We start from the raw sequence: 23,329 nt of genomic DNA on the forward strand, positions 1-23,329 counted from the left end.
GAATACTGATTGTTTATAACACTGTATGTATTGAAAATTTCGCTCCCCTGAGACCTTCTTCACCAAGTGCTGTCGTTGAAGTGAAAAGTATATACAAGTGAAATGAACACAGAAGTTTAGGGAGTGACAATAATAAAGATAATCTAAGAACATCAAACAGTTTGGAGATAAACAATACAATTAACTGTGGTGAGTCTGTGAGGAAAGGATATATATATATATATAACAAGATCATATCAAAAGCAACCCCGGAGATCAGGGAAATAACTGTCCCTTCAGCGATATAATCTACAAAGCAAAAAAGGTCAGTTACTGGTCAAGAGACAGCCATACAAATCGGTCTGGCTAGTAGAAGCTTCAAGGCAATGTACAACAACCACACCAAATCTTTTTGCAAGGAATGTGCCAACAAGAAACTGAGCTCTCAAAGCATATCTGGGACTTAACAACAGGAAATAAAATATATCAATCTATTTCTTGGGAAATCCTAACGCACTCTATTACACATAAGCGCAGCTCCGACCAGTGTAATCTCTGTATGGAAGAAAAGTTCTTCATATTAAGAAGCTGAGCCGACAAAAGCTACAACTCAATCAACAAGCGTAGCAAATTTGTGTCCAAATATTGTCATGGCAATCATATATTTATAGGTTGAGACTAGTTGAGACTAGTGGAACACTAGTAGTTGTTACTCGGAGTTTCACACGTTGAGCGATCATCACACAACTGTTAGCGCCAAGTTATACTCCTGGAATATATAGACAAATCGTCGGGATTACCAGGGATTATAGGATTATTGCTGTATTTGCCCCTTTGTTCTGCGTCTTCTCTTTTGTCTGCATTCTGTTGGTAGGATTATCCGTCGTGTGTGGTCCCTTTGGCAGTGTTTGGTGGTTGGGTTGGGTGTGTTGCCCCTTCTTCAACGTTCTCTCTTTTGTCGGTGTTCTTTTGGCAGGGTTACCTGTTGTGTGTGGTTCCTTTGTCGGTGTTTGGTGGTTGGGCTGGAGTTGCTTATGTAGAACTAGTTTCAATGGCTGTACTTCTACTGTATATGAGTTCCAGGGGTTTGTTTAGGAGGGTTTGTTTGTCTGCGTAGATGATGGTGAGTTTTGCTGGGAGACAGATGTTGCATCGCTTTGACTCGTTGTTGTAGGCTTTTGCCCTACTGGCGATTGACCAATTGATGGTGAATGGCTGGTTGTTCTGCTTCAGCTGCCAGATGTGCTTCGAGAGTTTGGTTGCGTTTTGGTGTTTTTGGTGGTTGAACAACTGCATGTGGTTGCCATATCTGAGCTTGAAAGGGGGTTCTGTTAGACCTATGTAAGTCTTGCAGTTGTAGGTGTCTTTGACTTTGGCCTAGTAGATGCCTGGCAGTTTCCATTTAGGGGGAATGTATCCTTTTGTCAGCAGTTTCAAGCTTCCTTTTCTTTCGTTGTGTGGGTGGTTGATATGTAATTGTTGTGTCTTTTGACGATGCTGGTGATATTGGTCATGCAGCTATAACTAACTTTCACAGTGTTTCTGTTGAATATCTTGTGTAGTTTTGATGCCTCCAATGTTCGTGGCTACATTGCTGCTGAAAGGGGGGTTGAACCAGATGATGTTGCACCTTCTGTTACGGTTGTTCTTGGTTACTTGGTTGGCGATGTATGATATGCCCTCAATATAGTTGCTTGATTTGAGTGCTTCCTCGTAGCATGGTGAGGCTTTCTTGAAGATCTCCTCGTCATGTGAGATGGCGGAGATGCGTCTGCTAATTGAGGCTGGTAGGGATCTGGTGATGCTGGGAGGATTGTTGGATTGTCTGTGGATGAACAGTGGAAGGTCATTGGGCTTTCTGTAAGGGCAGTGTTTTCGGGTGTTGAGGTTGAAGGTTACGTTCAGGAAGTTGGTGATCTTTATGTTGCAATGGATGGTGATGTTGAGCCCCAGTACTTTGAATAAGTTGGTCAGGTGTTTTCTTATCTAGTTTATTTTGCTTGCACTGGTGTTTTTGAGACTGCTAGGCCATAGCTCCTGTATAGATGTATACATTCCTTCCCATATTCTTTTGCTAGGGTGTTTAGGATGTAGAGTCCTACGAGCTTGCATACCTTGGCTCCATCGTATAGCTACCCATGGTGAAATCAAAGAGGTCGTTGTGTCCTATCTTCATCCAAGGTGTATCATTATCAAATAGGAGTGACTTCTCGGGGTGCATGATGATCTGGATGTCTTGGTTGGAGATGTAGGTGTGCTCTTAAGCCATAGCTATGGCTTTTTCCAGTAGGCTTCTTGTTATGGAAGGGTATAGAACTCAACAATGTCAAAGCTGATGAAGGTGTGTTTCTCTTTGTTTGGTATGATCCTGAACCATTCTATGACATATGACATGCTCCATCATTTGATTGACCTTTGTGGCGGTCCTTACAGAGTTGTTTATCCTGTCTATGATGACCTTGCTTATGAGTCTAGTCTCTTTGCCAGGTTGATGGGCCTGCCTAGGAGGCTGTTCTCGAAGTTGTTCTTGTGGTCTTTCAGGGTGATGAAGGCTTGCTTGGTGCCCATGGATTCCATGCGGTCATCCATCTCTAGTTTCTCGGCTATGGTTTTAGCTTCAGCGTTGATTCGGTTGACAGATGCCATGGTAGTCATCTGGTAATTCTTTGATATTTATTGCCTGAGTTTTTTGTGCAGCTGGATGTCTATCTCGTATAGGTTTCTGGTTTTGTTGGCCGAGATGAGCAGTTTGGTGGATTGCTGAATCCTGCTGACGTCTTTTCTGAGTGTGTCCTGAAACTGGTTGTTGACTTTTTGAATTTTATGGCCTCGATCATTCGGAGCAAGTCGTCCTCAAACGACTTCAGTTCTTCGATCTGTGGTATATTTTCAGCTTTCTTCAGTCCTGTCTTTTTCTTGTCTATAATCTGCCAATATATTTGTCAAATTGAAGTTCTTTTTCTTCTTCTTCGTTTTTGTCCTTCATATTATTACTATTTTTCAACTGTACTGTGTGCTGATGTTTTCTTATGTACCATTTTACGCGAAATAAATTTGAAAATTGAATTGAATTTGAACATGTTCTTGATATGTGCATCTGAACCTCCCACATATATCCTGTGGGGAATGTATCATGGTGTTGTGCAGCTGTACACCTTCCACATACATTGCAGTGCGGGTTCCATATGTTTTATGTATATGCCTGTCACAGCTAGCTGTGTACATGGAACACTTTTCAAGATTTTGTGATTATCGCTATACATGCAGCTTGCACATATACTAGTCCCAATCACATCAGTTGGGGCATAAATATGTAAGTATTGCACGTACAGAGAGATCCATTAATGTTATGTAGGATACATATCATGTTGCATGTGACATACAGCAGGACATCTCAATTAATTAGTAAAGATGTTAATTACCTTGCATTGAGTTGAGGCTGGCAAGATGCTTTCACACAGAATTTTTCGTAAATTGCTCGACAAAACCTTTCCTTCTTGTAAAGTCTTTCTGACTTTAATCTGATCCATAAGCATATCACAGCCCTGTGAAGTAATCAATTAGTAACTTTCATATAGTATTATAATTGAACAGCTTGGAAGAATGTGAAACATCTTGTACTAATATGATCCATGAGCATATCACAGCCCTGTATGTCTTGTTCAATGAGAATATCTTAAAGTAATGTATACAGATGTGAACAATGGAAATTGCAAATAGGAAGAATTCACATTTAAACTGCTGTTTGAAAAATCATGAAAGGGAAACCTTGACACATCAAGGTCTTGATACTTGAAAATAAAATAGTTCCTAAGATTCAACTTCTGCAATTCATCCCAAAAGGTTTGATTTTGTCCGATAATTTAAGATGACCACTCCCTATCTTGCTGGCAGTAGATGATTAATGCAAACATGGAAATATACTGTGAATTAAAGATCACCAGTGTTACCACATTGGTACTTCCACTTCTTTTGCAGAATTAATTCATTCTCATCTTTTTTGTATGGTCAATGCTGCATACATCTTTTAAAGACAATTCTGAAGGTTTATAACACTGCTGATCAATTTACTAACAGCAGAATTAATTTTACATATATTTTACATACATTTTACATATATTTTACATATTTTTTACATATATTTACATATATTTTACATATGTTTAACATACCTTACAAGCATTTTGCATGATGATTTTTTTCAAAATGTCAATTTGATTTTGATCTATCTCTAGAGAAGCACAGTCTTTGAGAGCTTTGCTGATATCGTCCAACATCGGAGTTTCGCAAAGCTAAACAGAAAAGAAACAATGAATGCACATTATGTGCCACTGTGCTGTTGACAACTTCACTGAACCTACCAAGTATGAAATACTCAAAGCAATTCTTTTCTTGCAAGAAAGAAAAAAAATCGTTGCTCTATTCCAGTTTGTTTAAATTACGTCCCCAATCATTTTAATTTCTGTTGTTCATTTAATACTCACGTTTATACAATGCTATAACCTTCAAAACACGAAATTAGTATCCCTGATGCAACTTCTTACACCTACACCTACTATTTAGTTAAAGATGGTCCTTCTCAGTACCAGTTGCAAAAAGCAAAAAGTAAACGCACAAATGTTTGACAGCTAATTATACTCACTTCACAAGGAATTTCTTTCTTGAGGTCCTCAATAAGACGTGATCGACTGCTGTCCGGCAGTCGCCCGCCGGCACCCTCCAAACCACTCACTTCCCAAAATGTAGTAATACAATTGTTGGATATGTCTTCACATTTCTGAAAGAAAGATAGGAAGCAAAAATGTCAATCAATGGTATAACTTTCTATGATAAACATTAACTTCACTTAATTTAATTTAACCACAGGTGTAAAGACAATTAAATACTGTTACATTCTTTCTGAAGAGTGGCTTCCACACTTAAGATCAATTGAATGTATTCATTGATCAGAAATAATGCATTCAAAGGATAACCAGAACACATTCAGTATTTTATGAATGGATACATTCAGAGTGTTATGAATGTTTTCAAGTACATAAAACAGGAATATATGAGTTTGGAATGGTATGAATGCTTTCAAGTAAAGGAAAGCTTGAAAGCTATTTATGTAAAGGACAGAGAAAATGCATTAGCTGGTGTGAAGACATTAAGCTTGTTATAATTCCAAACAACTGAATGAAAGCTGTCAGAATAACATGAATGCAAACAACTGAATAGATGATATTCGAAATGGTACCAATGCAATCAATAAATGGATAGTCGGAATAATACAATAAACTCTGTGTGGAGGCATCCAGAGGTGTGCATACATTCAGCAAATTAAAATGTCAAGCATTCAAAGTAAATGCATTCAGAATTAGCATGAATACAAATAACTAAATGTCTTTAATGAATTTATAAATTATGCATGAATTTAATTTAACTGATGGTTTGAAGCTATTCATTAATAACGGCACTGCGCGAATTCAAATTGTCGACTGCAGTATTCAATGTAGCTAAATGGTCACTTCTTTTGAAAGTTTCTAGTCTGTGTTAAAGCTATGATATATAACATTCAGGTGAATAAAGGTAAACTAAAAAACAACCCAACGGACAAACATGCATGGTAAATGAGATATTTTTTTCGTTAGGATAGTACATTTTTTCTTACTCACCCACTGGTCTTCTACATTACTGAGAGCATTGCTTATGAAATCTCTCATTTCTTCACTAAGACGTCTTTCTTGCGTAATTTCTTTATAGGTATCCATACACAATAATGTATCTTTGCACTTCTGCAAATTAAAGAGAGTAAAATTGCTAACCGTTTATCCTGAATATAAAGAATAGTTAAAGATCTATTTAAGTTTAATAGTCAAAAGAAAATAAAAATGTTAGCAAACTGCTTATCCACTAGAGAGCCAGTGTAATAGAATGTGTAAAAGTAAGTTGGCCTGACATTTCGATCCGAGCAGGATCTTCTACAGAGGCTACATGACAAGTAACGTAAATAGAAGGGACAAAACACAAACAGAATACAGACAGGTTGATGAGCATGGTGAACACAATGAGATACATGTAAGGGGATTAGTAGACAAGTTTAATAGTCGAAATCATAGAAAGGTTAAATAATAGATACATAAAACTTGTCAAACTGTTTGGATAATTTCGATCTTATATTAAGGTACTATATTTAATTATAAATTATCATAAGAGAAAAAATAAATTATTCAGTTTTACGATGGCTCTATGTAGGTATAAATGCTCTATGTAACGATTCCGTCTTTGTTAAAGTTAAACTGCTATAAGGAAATCATGTTGGTGTTAATCTGTATAATGTAAAATTTGGAATCACAAACCTTGCAATAATCATGTTTTTCTAATTCCTCTCTCAGCTTTTTGCCGATGTCTTCCTCATCCTTTGTGCCTTTTTTCAACCTGTGTAAGCCAACTTCAGAACACCTCTGTATTGAGAAAACACAATAAGAAAAAAACAACAACAAGTTAAAACAGCTTTCTGAGCCATTGTTTATTAGCTCAAGATCTGCAACCCTTTGGTAAGACAAAGAAACACTAACTTGACATGAAGAATTTAAGTAGACATGATTCCTTCTGGATCTGTAGTTAGCTCATATAGGTCTGCATTGAGGCTTTTAAATAGTCCACATTTCAAAGTGGGAAAGCAGGAATAAACACCTTAAAATGCCTAGTCTGGTTTATTGTAGCTAGCCTTGTGGACAGTGTCAGCCTGCTTGGTCTATTGGTCGGCTGCTCCTTCTGAAATATCTGTCTCAGTCTGGTGGAATCCAAGTCATTTTAGTGTAACTGAAGTCAGTCTGGTGATAGCCAACTCAATCAGTCTGGTGGTAGCCATGTCAGTCTGGTGGTAGCCAAGTCATTCAAGTGTAAGTGAAGTCAGTCTGGTGATAGCCAACTCAATCAGTGTGTTGGTAGCCATGTCAGTCTGGTGGTAGCCAAGTCATTTTAGTATAACTGAAGTCAGCCTGGTGATAGCCAACTCAATCTGTCTGGTGGTAGCCATGTCAGTCTGGTGGTAACCAAGTCATTTTAGTGTAACTGAAGTCAGTCTGGTGAAGCCAACACAATCAGTCTGGTGGTAGCCATGTCAGTTTGGTGGAATTCAACTCAATCAGTCTGTTGGTAGCCATGTCAGTCTGGTGGTAGCCAAGTCATTATAGTGTAACTGAGGTCAGTCTGGTGATAGCCAACTCAATCAGTCTGGTGGTAGCCATGTCAGTTTGGTAGAATTAAACTCAGTCAGTCTGTTGGTAGCCATGTCAGTCTGGTTGTAGTCAAGTGATTCTAGTGTAACTGAAGTCAGTCTGATGGTAGCCAACTCAATCAGTCTGGTGGTAGCCATGTCAGTCTGGTGGTAGTCAAGTGATTCTAGTGTAATGGAAGTCAGTCTGGTGATAGCTAAATCAGTCTGGTGGTAGCCATGTCAATTTGGTGGTAGCCAACTCAGTCAGTCTGTTGTGGTAGCAATGTCCGTGTGGTGGTAGCCAAGTCAGTCTGGTGATAGACATTTATTAAATTGAATACTTATTAGTGCTGCATTAGCCTTGAAGTTTCTATGTGATTGAAATGAATTTGTTACTTTCAATACTTAAATGAAACCTTAATTGACTTACATTACAATGGGCTCCATCTGGAAAAATGCTCAAAAGTAGCTCTTTTTGTTCACTTGACAGTGGTTTGCTTTCCAGGATGTGTTGATATGCATCTTGGCGAAGCAAGATTTCATTGCAATTCTAGAACATTAAATATTTAAAAGGTAAAAGAAGTTTGTACGAAAACATCTGAAAAAATGTCAAAAAACTTTTGAAGAATGGATATTTTGTAGTCCTGCATTGTAAACAGCTGTTTGAGATCAATTAAAATTGTACTAAAGATGAATGGATTAAAACCAGATTCAGATTATAGTCATTGATGGGTCCAATTTCAAAACAAATTGGGAATTACAAACAGCTTTTTTTACCTTTGAAGAAAGGGAATCCAGGGAAGGTTCCACAGAATTACACATGTCTGGCTCGTGACATTTTACATGGGGTTAATATTTTCTAATGTTCTCTCTCAAAGGTAAACATCATTTACTGTAACTGCACTGCAGTACTTGAAGAAAAGGTAAAATGCTGTCAATTGGCAATTTTCATTGGTAATAGACACAAGAGGAATAGTTTGTAAAGACTACCTTGAAATTCTTGGGATCCTCTTAAAAATGAACACCAGCTAAAATCTGTTCTTTTCCATAGATCTATTATGGTGACTAACATGGCCAATGTTTGGCCTCTGAACCCTTGGGACCCGCTAAAATCTGGTCATCTCCTCAGATTTATTAGTTGACTAATGGGGCCAATGCTTGACCTCCGAACCCTTTGGATTCACGAAGCATAACAATTTTATTAAAAGTTACCTCACAGGAGCTAGGATCCTCCAAAATATTAAAGAGGTGCAGTCTGGAGTCTTCATGACTGAGTGATTCGTCGGCACGTAAAGAATTCAGCTCTTTTCTTGCTTCAAAGCTTTTCATGCAGTCCTTTAGTAAGAAAACGGATCAGTTCAGCACAAAATCAGGACAAAAATTTAAAACACTCCATTGGTAAGCATTGAAACCACTCAACTAAATATAATCTTTGGACATTGGCTTTTATCTCACGGAAGAATATGTTAGCAAAAAAGGATATATATAATGAGTTAGAATTATCAGTACGCTATACATGTTCTGAATAACGATCATCATACATTCTCCTTACATCAATATAGCAATATTTTAATGAGAGAGAGAGGTTGCCATGCTAACAAAATGTCTTGCATCATACATTTAATAACCACTTTGAATAATAAAAACAAAAAAAAACGGAAAACGAAAATATTGAATGATTCTGATGGTTCAGAAGATGCAACTATATTACTACAGCAACAATACAAACATGTTCAATATGAAAAACTAGGCCATCAGTGCTTGTAAATCTCAACACTCTGATAAAAGTACAATCATATTGCAAGTAAGACAACATACAGACACCAATGTGGCCTTTGCCTCTGAAGGTATGTGTGACATACATGACACATGAATTAACAATTCATGACATACTATATCTATAAATCTTGGATAAAAACAATAAAGTAACAGATTATAATTTCAAGCTCAGGCCTTTTTGTGTCCCTCCTTACATTTTCTTTTTTTTCACTAAACTAATAAAACCAAATGTTCACTAATGTTTCAAATTGTCTATGGCATAGGCAATTATTCCATGGTTATTACAGTATGTGGAATGGTTTATAGCAAAACGTGACACCAACTGACCAGTTACAATCCTTAGATTAAGCCTTAGACCACAAACCAGATTTGCAAAATCAATAATGTTGGGGCATATATACTGTAATATGAACACAATATGTAACAAAAGGACATAAGATTAACAGCTTGAACTGAAATATTAATGAGGATGTGATATATCCAATGATCAGAAAGAATGTCCCGGGATCAAACAGAATTAGGCATTGAGTACAATGGAAAAGACCAAAAAAAAAACCCAGACTCCTTCAAGTTTTATTGAAAGATTGCATTATTTATATAATATAGAGTGCAGATATACCTCACAGTTAGATGGATGACCACTCTGAGGGGAATCTTTTGTCTCTGCCAACTGAGAGAAACTTCCTTTCCCCTGATAAATCAAGAAAAAAACAAAAAAGCAATCATTATTACTTAATCTTGCAGTTAAATTCATGGCAAATCTACAACTGAGTGCATCACTTATGATGACTCAGCTGTTTTAAAAATTTAAAGTAATTCCGCACTGCTTGTCAAACATCACAGCATGGTATCCACGCGGGTGCTACTGATTGGAAACATAATAATAATGTACCTTGCTGGCTTTAATCGAAAGGCCAGTAATTTGGACATGCAGTGAGTGGTTTTTATCATTCATATATCGCTAGGGTTAACCTTTAGTTTAATCCTATATAATACAATTACATGTATCACAGCAATATCTAAATACGTAATCCTACTGCACTTACTTTGCAATCCCTGTGTCGTTTCTCCAGTAATCTCAACAGGTAATCTCCAACGTCACGGCTTATCAAACTATCTTTCGTCTTTAGTACATCATAGGCTTCTTTGTGAAGTTTCACTGCTTCCCTTTCCTACAACGTTAAAGGAGATTGCAAAGGACAAAAGTTATCAAACAAATTCAACAATCTAGCAAACGTAAATCTTCCCTTTTACATCTCCTGGTTTCAAATTCTCAAAGACAGAACATGGTTTGCAGTAGCTAGGATGGTTAAATTTGTAATCTTTATAAAGCAACAAATAAGATGGCTAAAAAGAAATTTAGACGGACGAATAACAGACGCTCAGCAAGTTATATACTAGACAAGTTGAGAGAATTCTGTGCTAAACATTTTTTTCTGTGCTAAACAAGTTTGTGGGTGATTTTCATGATCACTTACTTTCTGTGTTTAGTGATGTACTTATAAATCCTCATTAAACAGGGTTTGGATAAGCAAGTAAGTTGAGCCACTCCCAAGCCCCAGACCACTTACTTAGAGACCGTAGCTCTATGATCATGACAACAGCACATTTTGTTTTTATATAGTTCAAACCACACCTAGGCTTTTGTCTTCAAGGATTGATTTAACTATAGTATCAAATCAATTTCTGTTTGTGGTAAAATTAAATGAGGCTTTTAAAAGGACTATATATTTCTTTGACAAACAGTAACATATTCTATCGCCTTGCCTTGCCTTCCTAGACCAGACTGACAAGACTAGACTACATTAGATTAACTGTCTAGACTAGACCAGACCACATCAGACTGACTACACTAGAACCAGATGTTACTAGACGAGCCTAGCCTATGGCCTAGCCTAGTCTAGCTTGACTAGACTATACTGTACCAGACTAGACTACACTAGATTAACTGTCTAGACTAGTCCAGACCGCATCAGACTAAACCAGACCGACTACACTAGAACCAGATGTTACTAGACTAGCATATCCTATAGCCTAGCCTAGTCTAGCTTGACTAGACTACACTGTACCAGACTAGACCAGAATTGACTGTACAAGACTAGAACAGACTAAAGTGGAAATACTCCTTTATCTAACAAAGTAAAATTTCAGTATAATTTCAGTCATTTTCTGTTACAAAGTAAAACATGAAATTTTTACATTCACATGCACAGCTTTCTGAACAATAGAAACCACAAAAGCACAATTTAATAATATCCCATTCTAATTATACAATATGCTTTATTTCCTACCTCTATGTTACCAATACAAGTGCCTGGCATATATATGAGTTAGGTGGAGCACAGTGAATCCAGTTGAATTACAAGTGCTTGACATATATATGAGTTAGTTGGAGCACAGTGGATCCAGTTGAATTACAAGTGCCTGACATATATATGAATTAGTTGGAGTACAGTGGATCCAGTTGAATTACAAGTGCCTGACATATATATGAGTTAGGTGGAGCACAGTGGATCCAGTTGAATTACAAGTGCTTGACATATATATGAATTAGGTGGAGCACAGTGGATCCAGTTGAATGACAAGTGCCTGACATATTTATGAGTTAGGTGTAGCACAGTGGATCCAGTTGAATTACAAGTGCCAGACATATATATGAGTTAGGTGGAACACAGTGGATCCAGTTGAATTACAAGTGCCTGACATATATATGAATTAGGTGGAGCACAGTGGATCCAGTTGAATTTCAAGTGCCTGACACATAAATGAGTTAGGTGGAGCATAGTGGATCCAGTTGAATTACAGGTGCCTGACATATATATGAGTTAGGTGGAGCACAGTGGTTCCAGTTGAATTACAAGTGCCTGACATATATATGAGTTAGGTGGAGCACAGTGGATCCAGTTGAATTACAAGTGCCTGACATATATATGAGTTAGGTGGAGCACAGTGGATCCAGTTGAATTACAAGTGCCTGACATATATATGAATTAGGTGGAGCACAGTGGATCCAGTTGAATTTCAAGTGCCTGACATATATATGAGTTAGGTGGAGCACAGTGGATCCAGTTGAATTACAAGTGCCTGACATATATATGAGTTAGGTGGAGCATAGTGGATCCAGTTGAATTACAGGTGCCTGACATATATATGAGTTAGGTGGAGCACAGTGGTTCCAGTTGAATTACAGGTGCCTGACATATGAGTTAGGTGGAGCACAGTGGATCCAGTTGAATTACAAGTGCCTAACATATATATGAGTTAGGTGGAGCACAGTGGATCCAGTTGAATTACAAATGCCTGACATATATATGAGTTAGGTGGAGCACAGTGGATCCAGTTGAATTACAAGTGCCTGACATATATATGAATTATGTGGAGCACAGTGGTTCCAGTTGAATTACAGGTGCCTGACATATATATGAGTTAGGTGGAGCACAGTGGTTCCAGTTGAATTACAGGTGCCTGACATATGAGTTAGGTGGAGCACAGTGGATCCAGTTGAATTACAAGTGCCTAACATATATATGAGTAAGGTGGAGCCCAGTGGATCCAGTTGAATTACAAGTGCCTGACATATATATGAGTACGGTGAAGCACAGTGGATCCAGTTGAATTACAAGTGCCTGACATATATATGAGTTAGGTGAAGCACAGTGCCTCCAGTTGAAATTTGGGACAATCTTTCAGAAGCTATTTTTGATGTATGTACAGCTGTATTTACATTGTCTTCTTTGCATATCTGTCTACTTCACACTATACAAAGCGACTAAAAGTGATTATTACCTGAGAAGAATAATTCCAATCCAAATAGCTTAAAATGTACTTTCTAACATCTTTCTCTAAGTACTCTGTCCCAGAATTCAATGCTCTGTTCATCTTTGTTATATAAGCAACTTCTTTGCACCTCTGTTGAGAAATAAGGAAAGAAAAGAATTTAGTCATAGCGGACCAGGGTTATAGCCACGCCGGCCGGCGTCGGCCGGTGGTAACCGCCACTCACGCCTGCCGGCCGGCATTGGAAGTGAATAAACAGTCCACTGACCAGCACAAAAAAGTAGTAAAATGCTTGTGAAATACAACAAAAGTAACAAATTTATCTTTCCCTTGCCGTAAAACATGATAATAACGTCACCTTTTTCTGTTATTTACCAATTGTAAATCTGAAAAGTAGCAAAAATCACCCTTAAGCGGGCCCCTGGACCCCCAGCCGTGAGATGCGAGAGCTTCGCTCGCTACGCTTCGCAAATTAATTTAACCAGCACTCACAATCTCCTAGCTATAACCCTGTAGCGGACCAATGAACAACACTATGATAACAGAATAATTCTTTTCTCCTAAAGAAAATTCACTTTGTTTTGAGTTAGCTAGGTATATTGTTGTCGTTACATAGCCAGCTGTGATAGCTAGCTAATATACTTTCACAAGACTACAAGTTATTATGGCAAGTTGTACTCAGATAACATAGCCTGCTGTGATAGCTAGCTAATACACTTTCACAAAACTCACAAAACTACAGGGTATGTTGTCCAGTAGAGCTGAGATGACAGATTTATGGAATATCAAGGTTACATATTTGTGCATAATGTACTATCTGCATATGAATAAGAATGAGAGGTAGCACTTATACTATTAGCTGGCTCCTTTATAATAGTAAGTCATGTTTAAAGTAATTCTGTTTTTAAAACCCTGAAAGATGAATCATGGAGATACATTGAATCTTTCCTATCCTTTACTCCTGTGATGGGGGAAACGATTCCAGGAGCTAGTCCTCCTGCCCATCCTTTGCCCTTGCCCCACTCTAACTTCCTGGCTCATTTTCATAACTATTCAAAGGCATTTCCGTAGTGACACAGTTAAGCCTTTCCATGTTTCATTTAACCACATTCACCCATGAACCCCCTCCCCCACCTCTCCCCTAGACCTTCCCCTTTACCTACTCTGCTCTCCCCTCCCCACTCCCACCTGTCATGTAGACAGTAGACCAATCATTTTTGAAACAAAATGTACTATGTAGACAAATAAATGTATTTAATGTCATTAATGTTTGTAAGTTTGATACTTACCATACAGTTGTTAATATCATCCCAGTTTATGCTGTCCATGAAGGCATTTAGATGTGCTGACATATCAGATTTTTCAATGGTTGTTTGTTGGGTAGTCATTACACTCACTAGCTCATGACATTCCTATTGAAGGAAAAAGAAAAGGAGAAATAAAAAATCAGAATGGCCAGGAAAATAGCCATACACTTAATGATACAAAGAGACCTACTGTACATGCCATAGCTATGAAAAACAAAACACTTGGTTTGTTTTCACATACTCTGTGAAGTCAAGCAAGTAAAAATTCCAGATATATCACTTTTCCATAATAAATCAGAAAAGATAGGAACTTACCTTTAATCGCTCAAAATGGGTACCGCCACCTTGTAGATTTTTACAAAACTCTTTCCAATACTCTGAGATACATGAAAAAAGAAGAAAAAAAAGCAGCATTGAATCTTTTTTGTTGGACAAACATTTCTCTAAGCTTGTTAAAAATTATCGGCTATGCCACATTCCTTCCCCAACTCTCCCCAACAAGAACCATCTTCCCTCCAAACTAAATTGATGACACTTTCAAAGATATTCCTACCTAATTCAATATAAGTAACTTACCTATGACAGCTAGTGAACAATCATTACACCAAAGATAAATTTACTTTCAATTGGTCAAGAAAAGGTCATAATAAGTGGAGTGTTAGCTCAGTGGTTAACTCGGGTGCCTTTAAATCATAAGGTTCCCGGTTCGAGTCACTCCAAAGATTAATGTATGTCGTCCAGTTATAGAGTTGTTGACAATTGACAATTCATAATCATGGACGTTAAATATGAACCTAAGAGACTGACTTTGGTCAGCTTGCGGCTTTGATAAGCCAATGATGGCTTTTTCGCGAGTTCCTGCTTGCAGGAGGATCTTAAATACATATATGGTGAAGGTTGCATGTTAATATGCAGCATCAGTGTGTAAGGTCTGTAGCACTGGGTTGTATACAACAAAGCTGACAACGCATCCCATCATTGGTGATGAGTATATTGTACATTTAGCAATGAATACATCATTTGACAGCCAATATAAACAATCATAAGATGCAAAGATAAATTTCATTTCACTTGAAAAGTATTACACAACCCTAACCTAAGCGAACCCTAACCTAACCCAACCTAACCCTACCTTCCAAAGATGAATTGCATTTCACTTGACAAGCCTTACATAACCCTAACCTAACCGAACCCTAACCTAACCTTACCTTGAATAGGTAACAATGAATACATCATTTGACAGCCAATATAAACAATCATAGGATGCAAAGATGAATTGCATTTCACTTGACAAGCTTTACAAACCACCCAGAATGTACAAACCTTCATCAGCTTTGTCACATTTTTGCTTGGAAATATTTGGAAGTAGATGCTGTGTGGAAAACCAAAGAGATGTAGATATTAAAACCAAGAGGCCTAAAGAGAACACATGATAATCTACGCTACTTGAATTTTTTAACATTTAGGAGTTTCCATCATAGCATAGCATAGGTATAAAACAGGTTACAATATAAAGCAGTATCAAGTTTTATATAACCAACGATATAAAGAAAAGTTTCTTCAAAATACAACATTTACAAGAATAAAAAATTTGGTCTGTCATTATTACACCAGAATACTGTGAGGAAAATGAGGAGATGCAATAATGATTTTTTTCCCCTTTTGTTGTCAGCCAATTAGAATACAGCTTTGCAGTTAGTGTATTGCATCTCCTTGGGTTTCTTTCATGTTTATTTCTTTTGCAAGATTTCATCAGAAAAACGAACCTGTTCCTTTTGTACATGCTGTGTGTGACTGCAATTTAATAGCAGCACTGACGAAGTAAAACGCATCAAACTTTGCGAATTGTTTAATGGTTAAGGTATGACTTCATTGAGAACCTTCTCAGCTGTAAAGCCATATCCTGTTTGTAGAATCACGTCAAACCTTTAACAAAATCAACATAGTTGCAGCATATACTCTATATCTCAGAGTGTCAAATAATTAATTTCTAAATGTCATCCTTCAAAGAAACATTTTCATTGTGAGCACCTCCAATCCACCAATTATACCATCATATATTTGATTTAATTGGCTATACTTACAATCAAATCCTGCCTTTCGTTATGGTACATACTATCTCTCCTGCCTTTAGTACTTTCACAGTGCATCTGTAGATCAGAAAAGGGAATCACAATAATACTCTAAGGTCAGAAAATGATTGCAAAATACTTATAACATATATAAAACCTTCCATATGAATTGTGTCCCATATCTTTGTATTTCATAGCATAGCTGTGGTCATAAGGCGGTGGTGTAGGCTTATACCAGTATTTTGATATATTCATATACGTTTGGTTGATTGGCTTCTATCTTGGGACAGAGTGCACTATATCGGCTGGACAGAGGGAAGTACAGATAAGAATTAGTTGAGACTAGTGGAACACTAGTAGTTGTTGCTCAGACATACACGCGTTGAACGATCATCTAATTGTCTGATGATCGCTCAATGTGTGAAACTCTGAGTAACAACTACTAGTGTTCCACTAGTCTCAATTAAGGTGACCAGACGTCCCCGATTTTCAGGGACAGTCCCCGATTACAGTGTACTGTCCCTGATGAACAAGTGTCCCCGAAAATGTCCCCGATTCGTCAAAATGTTCAGGAATTTTGAAAATATCCCACATTATTGCAAAAATAATTGTAAAAACAAAATTTAGTCACGTGTACAGTCACAAAATAGAACTAACCAGTATTTCAGGTAGGCCAGTGTAAAGTGGAAACACTGTAAAATATGCTAGATCGATCTAGCCTAGCACTCTTTCGTAAAGTAAGTAAATTTCATCTAAGAGAACGCTACATTTTTTAAATAAAATTGATTTAAAAAGTGCTTTAACATATAACCATTTTACATCTAAGCACCTTAGGCACACCGTCCCCTTAGACCCTTCCCCCATATCAGTCACGCAATAAATGTCCCAGATTCCAGTCAAGCAAATATGGTCACCTTAATATATATATATATATATATATATTGTTACGAGGGCCCATTGTAGCCTAACGCTAGTCACTGCTAGTAAGAAACCTAATGTTATAATGTGGAGAGTAATTGAAATTGCCTACGTGATAAATCAGTATTTGAGAAATTAGGTCGGGTTACCGTGTCAGAATGTTATAATACACGATTGTTCTGGTATATTCCTTATGATGACGCGCTGGTCTCGGGTTAACGTCGGTTTACGTGGAATCGCGTGTAAGCTGTGCACGGCATCTTCGTGGATTCTCTGGAACGTTCGCTAGATATGCAAAGGACTTCCAAGAATAGAGAGACTGGGTCAGGTGTATCGAGAAAGATCTGGAGGATTCTTGACATGGCGAATCGTATATAAAAGCCCGCCCAGATCGGAGAGTTTCTGAACGAATACAAGCGACGACACTTATTATACCATTCTACTATATATCGTCAGTGCTCAACTGCCAGTAGTTTCTGAGGGATTGAGATATCGATAACAAGATTGATTCTACACTTCCATTCAGAAGTTTGAAGCGGACTTTACTATGAAACTACAGTTTTCAGTCGTTATTGCGGAGAAGGTGAAGAATTTCTGTCTCCGTTGAGGGAGTTCGTTACGCCAGGAGTTGGTGGCTATAAAGCTGATTTTGGACTGACTCTGGTAATATTTAGTCGGCGAGAAGTTCTATTGTGGCTGGAAGTCCTTCTTCTATTTTGGAGCATCGCCAGAAAGAAGATGACTGCTGTTTCTGGGATAGCGAGAAACTTCGTCTAGGACCAGTGAATTTCGCGGTACAACGGACCGAGAATCGTCGTCATCAAGGTCGTGGCCGCTGAGGGATATCGCCGTTGGAAGAGACCAGCGTGTTTTAAAGTGTATCCTATCTTGTTAAAGTTTGTGAGTAATTTTCTATATATTTGTAATTACCACTTGTTGTTGTTGGTTCGAAATCCATTGTTCAATATAGTTTACTTTCTCATTTAAATTCTCTAGACTCGTCAATTTGTCTGTGTTCCTTACGGAAACGAACCCAGGCTTGTGTCTCGTTAAAAATTAATTATCGAGACCTCTCGCATTCCAACGTAACAATATATATATATGTATATATATATATATATATACATATATATATTGCACTCTATTGCACTCTGCTGCCTGTGAGTTGGTCAGCTGACATGACCACAAAATGGAGGATATATTCACTGACTCATGAGATGATGGTAAGGACATCCATTGCTCATGTCATCTTGCTTGCACATGAGATATCATGCAGGTTATATATATGTGTATGTTATTTTTATGTCAATAATTGGAAATGTATAATTAGTAATTACAATTTCAACCATTTAATATGAAGCTAGAACACATACACTGTCATTAAGCTGTTTGTAAAGTTGTAACCATATGTATACATGTATATTCATATATATAAATCTCACTACATGTGTCAAGTGTTTTTTTTTTTTTTTAAAGTGTCGCCTCTGAATATTCTCCAAGATATCGAACCTCAACTACTAAGTTATGTTAAAACAATTTTTATTAGGTACAGGTAATGCTGGAGAGAATATCAGGCACCGAACTGCCGGTCTGTTTGGCTTTATGCTCTACATCTGGCTGTCCCATCTGCTGTCTCTGGCATCTCTTGGAGTTATCTTCTTCATGTAATACATCATGTTAGACAACACAGTTAGGAATTGAAACTTTATGGTTCACATAGGCCATTCTTTCTTTACAACTGATATGTGTATGTCTTACTGTCTTCTGTTTAATTCCTTCTACATTCCTCTTTGGTCTCTTCCCTCCCTTGCTCTCATTTCAGTTCACATAAGCCATTCTCTCTTTAATACAACTGATGTGTGTTTGTCTTACTGTCCTCTGTTTAATGGTCTGTTCCTTCCCTTCACTTTTTCCATTGGTATCTCCTTTTCTCTTTTTTTCCCTATCTGTTTCCCTTTAAAACTGTCATATTTTTTGGTAAGTTACTTAAACTTTGACTTTTCTAGCTTATAGTTAACCTAGTTTGACAACAGTCTTGTCATATATGCTATGGAATTGTAATGCTGTGGTACTAACTTTGACTTTTTGGTAAAAGGCTAACCCAGCTTTGAGCACAGTTTTGTCGTATATGGTACTGAATTGTTGTGTTGTGGTAGTAACTTTGACCTTTTTTGATCTATGGTTATCCCAGCTTTGACCACAGTTTTGCTGTATATGCTATTGCATTGCTATGTTTTTGTTTTTAGTACATAAAAAGAAATTGAAATTAGTTAACAGTAAGTTGAAGAGAACCATACTACTCATTCATCAAGAAGGATTCTGCCAGGAACAGCTCTGATATTAAATAATACAGAATGCAGTTCATATCACTGTACACTGTTACTATGTTTAATACTCACTCTGGTATGGTGACGGAGCAAAAATATGGCTATCCTTGCATCCAAGCAAAACTGCTTTAAGCTTTCTCCTAAATCCTGTGGTTGACTCATTCTGTCCTCAGCGTTGTCAAATGCTTCAACATAACATTTCTGATAAAAATGAAATAGAAAAGTTCCTAACAGGTTATTGCCAAAAACAAGGTTGCAGTATTTTTAAGACACTCTTTGGAGACATTTTATATTTGAAACTGAAACTAAGGCCTGAAATAAAGAACAGGATGAATGCCAACCTGATGTATGATATCTTAACCAAATAACAACGGATCAAGAAATAACAAGTTCCCATGTAATTATGAATTTAAAATTATCAATCGAGTTTGCCACGACATACCAGGTATAAGGTTCAACTATCTCTTAATCTCGTTCGATCAATTGTGCTGTTTATTAGAACAACTGTTTTTGTGCTATGCCGTTTTTTTATTTGAAGCATCGGGTATGTAAATATGAAGTTTGTAAATTTGACTAAAGTTATCAATAAATGGAGAAAAAAGAAAAGAAAAAAAGGTTCAACTACTGTAAGCTGAACTTTTGGATTTATTGAGCTAACAACAGTATATTCCATCAAGCTGTACATTTTGAGTTGTTGTGTCACAAGGTATCCAGATTTTGGCCTCTGTTGACCTCAATCTGCCTTTGACTGCCACCTATTTATTTTGGGTTCTTTAACTTATTGAGAGTTATCTACATACTAAATTTAAACTTCAACCACAAGGTACGTTCTGATAAGTACTTCCAACCACAGCATCACCCAGATATACATACACAGGTGTGGCTTACATTCAGACCAAGGACCCAAACATTTATTTTTTAATGTTCAAATCCACCTACCCTAACTTTAATAATCCCCCTTCAGAGTAAAATTCTTCTGAGAATGTGGTAAATCCTTTCAAATATTGTCTGAAGACTTGGAATTCCTTTGTGCAAGACCTCCATCAGAATACAGACAAATGTACACACACCACACACACATACATATCCAAAAGCACATGATCACATCATTATCATACATTGACTGGTTATGTCGTAAGGATATGTATTAAAAAATGGTCTTCCTACTTCTGCACATTATTGTACCTTTAATTCCAGATAGGCATTTTGGAAAACCTCCAATTTTTCCAGGGCAGAGATCTGGAGATAATATTTATGGAAGACTTCAACGTCTTCCATCCACTCTGCAATGCTATCCCACTCTGAGGATGTAAAATACATCATTACAAATCCAAAACAAATCTAATAATGTGACATTTACATTATTTTATGAACGACAGACATATATGATGATATATGATGATATATGACTATAAATGAAGAAAGTAGGAATAAGACTTCAAAATGAATAAAAGCAATAAATAACAACAGACTTTATTAACAACAACAACAAATAACAACAACTTTAATTGCAGGACACAAAAGTTTCATAATTAGCAAATTAATTAAGAACACCCTTATCCTTGCAGCTACTGTATATAGAGTAAGATTTCTACTTGATTAAAGGGATACAAAATATGTGTGAATAATTCATTAATATGTCATAAACACTGTACTATAGACTAGTACTGTACTTTCCAGTATGATTACTACAGTAGAAATCAGAGAAAATGGAGAAATTAGGCTCATACCTTGCATTTGTTTACTTTGGTCTTTACTTTGAGGAAACATCTGTGAAAAAAAACCCAGAGGAGATGAATTAATTTTAAATTATGATAATTTTTGTTCATGTATTTCACAATTAAACATTGGAAGATCTTCCATTTGGTTTCATTAAAATTGACATATTTACAGCTACTGTAACCGTTTAAATTTGATCGCTATTGTGTTCATTTAAATTTGACCAAAGATTGATCGATATCCAAGCAACTTTAGGGGTAATAAAACTACTTTTCCTATTTCTAGTTATATACCATTTAAAATACATTTGTTACTGTACTTATGAACGTAACAGATATTCTGTGTGCAAATATTGAGAAACTAGTATTATTTAGGGCTTTTATTCCAACTTTGCTGGTTTCATGACCAGTTGGCACTAACACCCTGTGGGCCAAAAAAACAACTGACTTCTACAGGTTCTGTTGATTTTTTTTTTAATTCACTTTAAAACACATTTGTTACTTATCAAAGTAACAAATATTCAGTTATCTGTTGGCAAATATTGATAAACTAGTATTATTTAGGGCTTTTATTCCAACTTTGCTGGTTTCATGACAAGTTGGCACTAACACCGTGTGGGCCCCCCCAAAAAACTTACTTCTACAGACCTTTTAATTTAAAAAATAAATAAATGTAATGTAGTTGTGGCTGTGGGATCATTGAATGTGACTCCCATGTCCCAGGGGAGGGGGGGGGTGGTGGGAAATCCTGAACCAGAAAGACATATCATGGTTTAGAGGTCCAATGGTGCATCCTGAGGCATATTTTGACTATAAGTTAAGTGTTCAATTATAAGCATAAGGTTGTGCTAAATACCTTTGCATTGTGAACCCTGGCTGAATGCTACTTCCCCCCAACTCCTTCTACCTTTGGGCCCAAGGGCATAGGAACTGGGGGAGCTGGGGGGGGGGGTGCCAGCCCCCCAGTGAAAATATGTCAGAAAACCCCTTTTTCATTTCCAAATGAGAAAAAAATCTCATTTGGAGCACCAAATTGCATTTAAATCCAGGTGAAAATGCAAAACTATTTACAAAATGGAGTGGGTGTTGAAGTGTGCTATATTGCACCAAATTGCATCCAAGGTCACCAAGAAATGCAAAAAAATTCCCTCCCCTTAGACCCCTCCCCCCAGGCCGGCCATCAGTCTTCAGCCCCCCCTACTCAAAAGTACCTTCCTACGCCACTGCTTGTGCCCACCACAATATCTATTGCAAAAGGCTTATGTCATTAAACATATCAAAGTGAGAGGGCTTGGTGTTTTAATCCAAACAGAGTCACTTGCATAGATCTGTAAACAGTTTCAATCATGCCTCTGAACAAAATTTTGCTATGATCAAATTGAAACGCCCCTAAACTCTCAGATATATGAATACAGAAATTGATGAAGCGTGTAAATAACTGACATAGAAGTAATTTGTGCAGCATACATTATATGTACTCAACAAGAGCTTCTTCTATATGCAAAGAATATGACTTTCAAACTTTGGTATCACAATTACCTAGCAACTATAGATGACTATTAAGTGAAATATTAAAGCAAGCTGATTATAAACCTACCTTGGTTTTTGCTGTTTCGATTTCACCCAAAGAATTCTTTTGATGTAATGTGATCTGAGGTAAAGCTTTTTTATCCTGTTTTGAAACAATTGGAAATATTCTCACATAGTGGGTTTGAAACTATCAAAAGTGACTTCTGTAATATTGAATTCAAGTATGCTCTATCTGCAAAACAAAGCTACAGTCTGTGGACAGAGAGTTCAACTAACTTAAACCTGCAATTTCTGAAAGTGTGAATATATACAGACTGATAGTTTTAATATAAGGCACAAAAGCTGTCATGACATGACTGTTAGGCACAGAATGTGGTATGTTGTAGAATTACATATAAATACATATTGAAATATGCTGAAGACCATTAAAACACATGAAATGACCCTTTAAACAAGTGAATGTCTTCAATTTAAGTGACTGGACAGTTGAGTCTAATACACAGGTCATAAGGTCAGTTCCTCTGATGTAACACAAAAACTCATTGGGGAAACATATATTTGAAGGACAGATAGTGTTGAATGTCATCCAATAGATGCTCTCTTTGTTTCTACAAAGTTAAAATAATGTGTTTGAGCTAATTGATCAGATTTTATCAAACCATGGATTAAACATTATCATTTACAGTAGGTCCTTCACAGAGGAGTCAAGTTTTGTTCCTGA

General features: G+C 36.9%; 1 protein-coding gene across 2 annotated transcripts in view; it reads right to left on the bottom strand.

Annotated features, from left to right (window-relative positions):
• LOC139973860 (uncharacterized) overlaps positions 1–23,329 on the bottom strand; it is a 39,429-nt gene that overhangs the window by 8,502 nt on the left and 7,598 nt on the right. For both annotated transcript variants that reach the window (XM_071980735.1, XM_071980734.1), the window contains exons 7-24: positions 22,676–22,750; positions 21,091–21,130; positions 20,546–20,661; positions 19,433–19,561; positions 16,128–16,193; positions 15,367–15,415; positions 14,359–14,420; positions 14,026–14,148; positions 12,746–12,868; positions 10,006–10,131; positions 9,579–9,650; positions 8,393–8,515; positions 7,611–7,730; positions 6,318–6,422; positions 5,634–5,753; positions 4,622–4,756; positions 4,152–4,271; positions 3,402–3,524 (exon numbers count right to left, since the gene is read on the bottom strand). In XM_071980735.1, coding sequence (XP_071836836.1) covers positions 3,402–3,524; positions 4,152–4,271; positions 4,622–4,756; positions 5,634–5,753; positions 6,318–6,422; positions 7,611–7,730; positions 8,393–8,515; positions 9,579–9,650; positions 10,006–10,131; positions 12,746–12,868; positions 14,026–14,148; positions 14,359–14,420; positions 15,367–15,415; positions 16,128–16,193; positions 19,433–19,561; positions 20,546–20,661; positions 21,091–21,130; positions 22,676–22,750 — 1,827 coding nt within the window. The remainder of the gene's footprint in view (positions 1–3,401; positions 3,525–4,151; positions 4,272–4,621; positions 4,757–5,633; positions 5,754–6,317; positions 6,423–7,610; positions 7,731–8,392; positions 8,516–9,578; positions 9,651–10,005; positions 10,132–12,745; positions 12,869–14,025; positions 14,149–14,358; positions 14,421–15,366; positions 15,416–16,127; positions 16,194–19,432; positions 19,562–20,545; positions 20,662–21,090; positions 21,131–22,675; positions 22,751–23,329) is intronic.

Source organism: Apostichopus japonicus, chromosome 9 (assembly GCF_037975245.1).
Source record: "Apostichopus japonicus isolate 1M-3 chromosome 9, ASM3797524v1, whole genome shotgun sequence".
Classification (NCBI taxonomy): Eukaryota; Metazoa; Echinodermata; class Holothuroidea; order Aspidochirotida; family Stichopodidae; genus Apostichopus; species Apostichopus japonicus.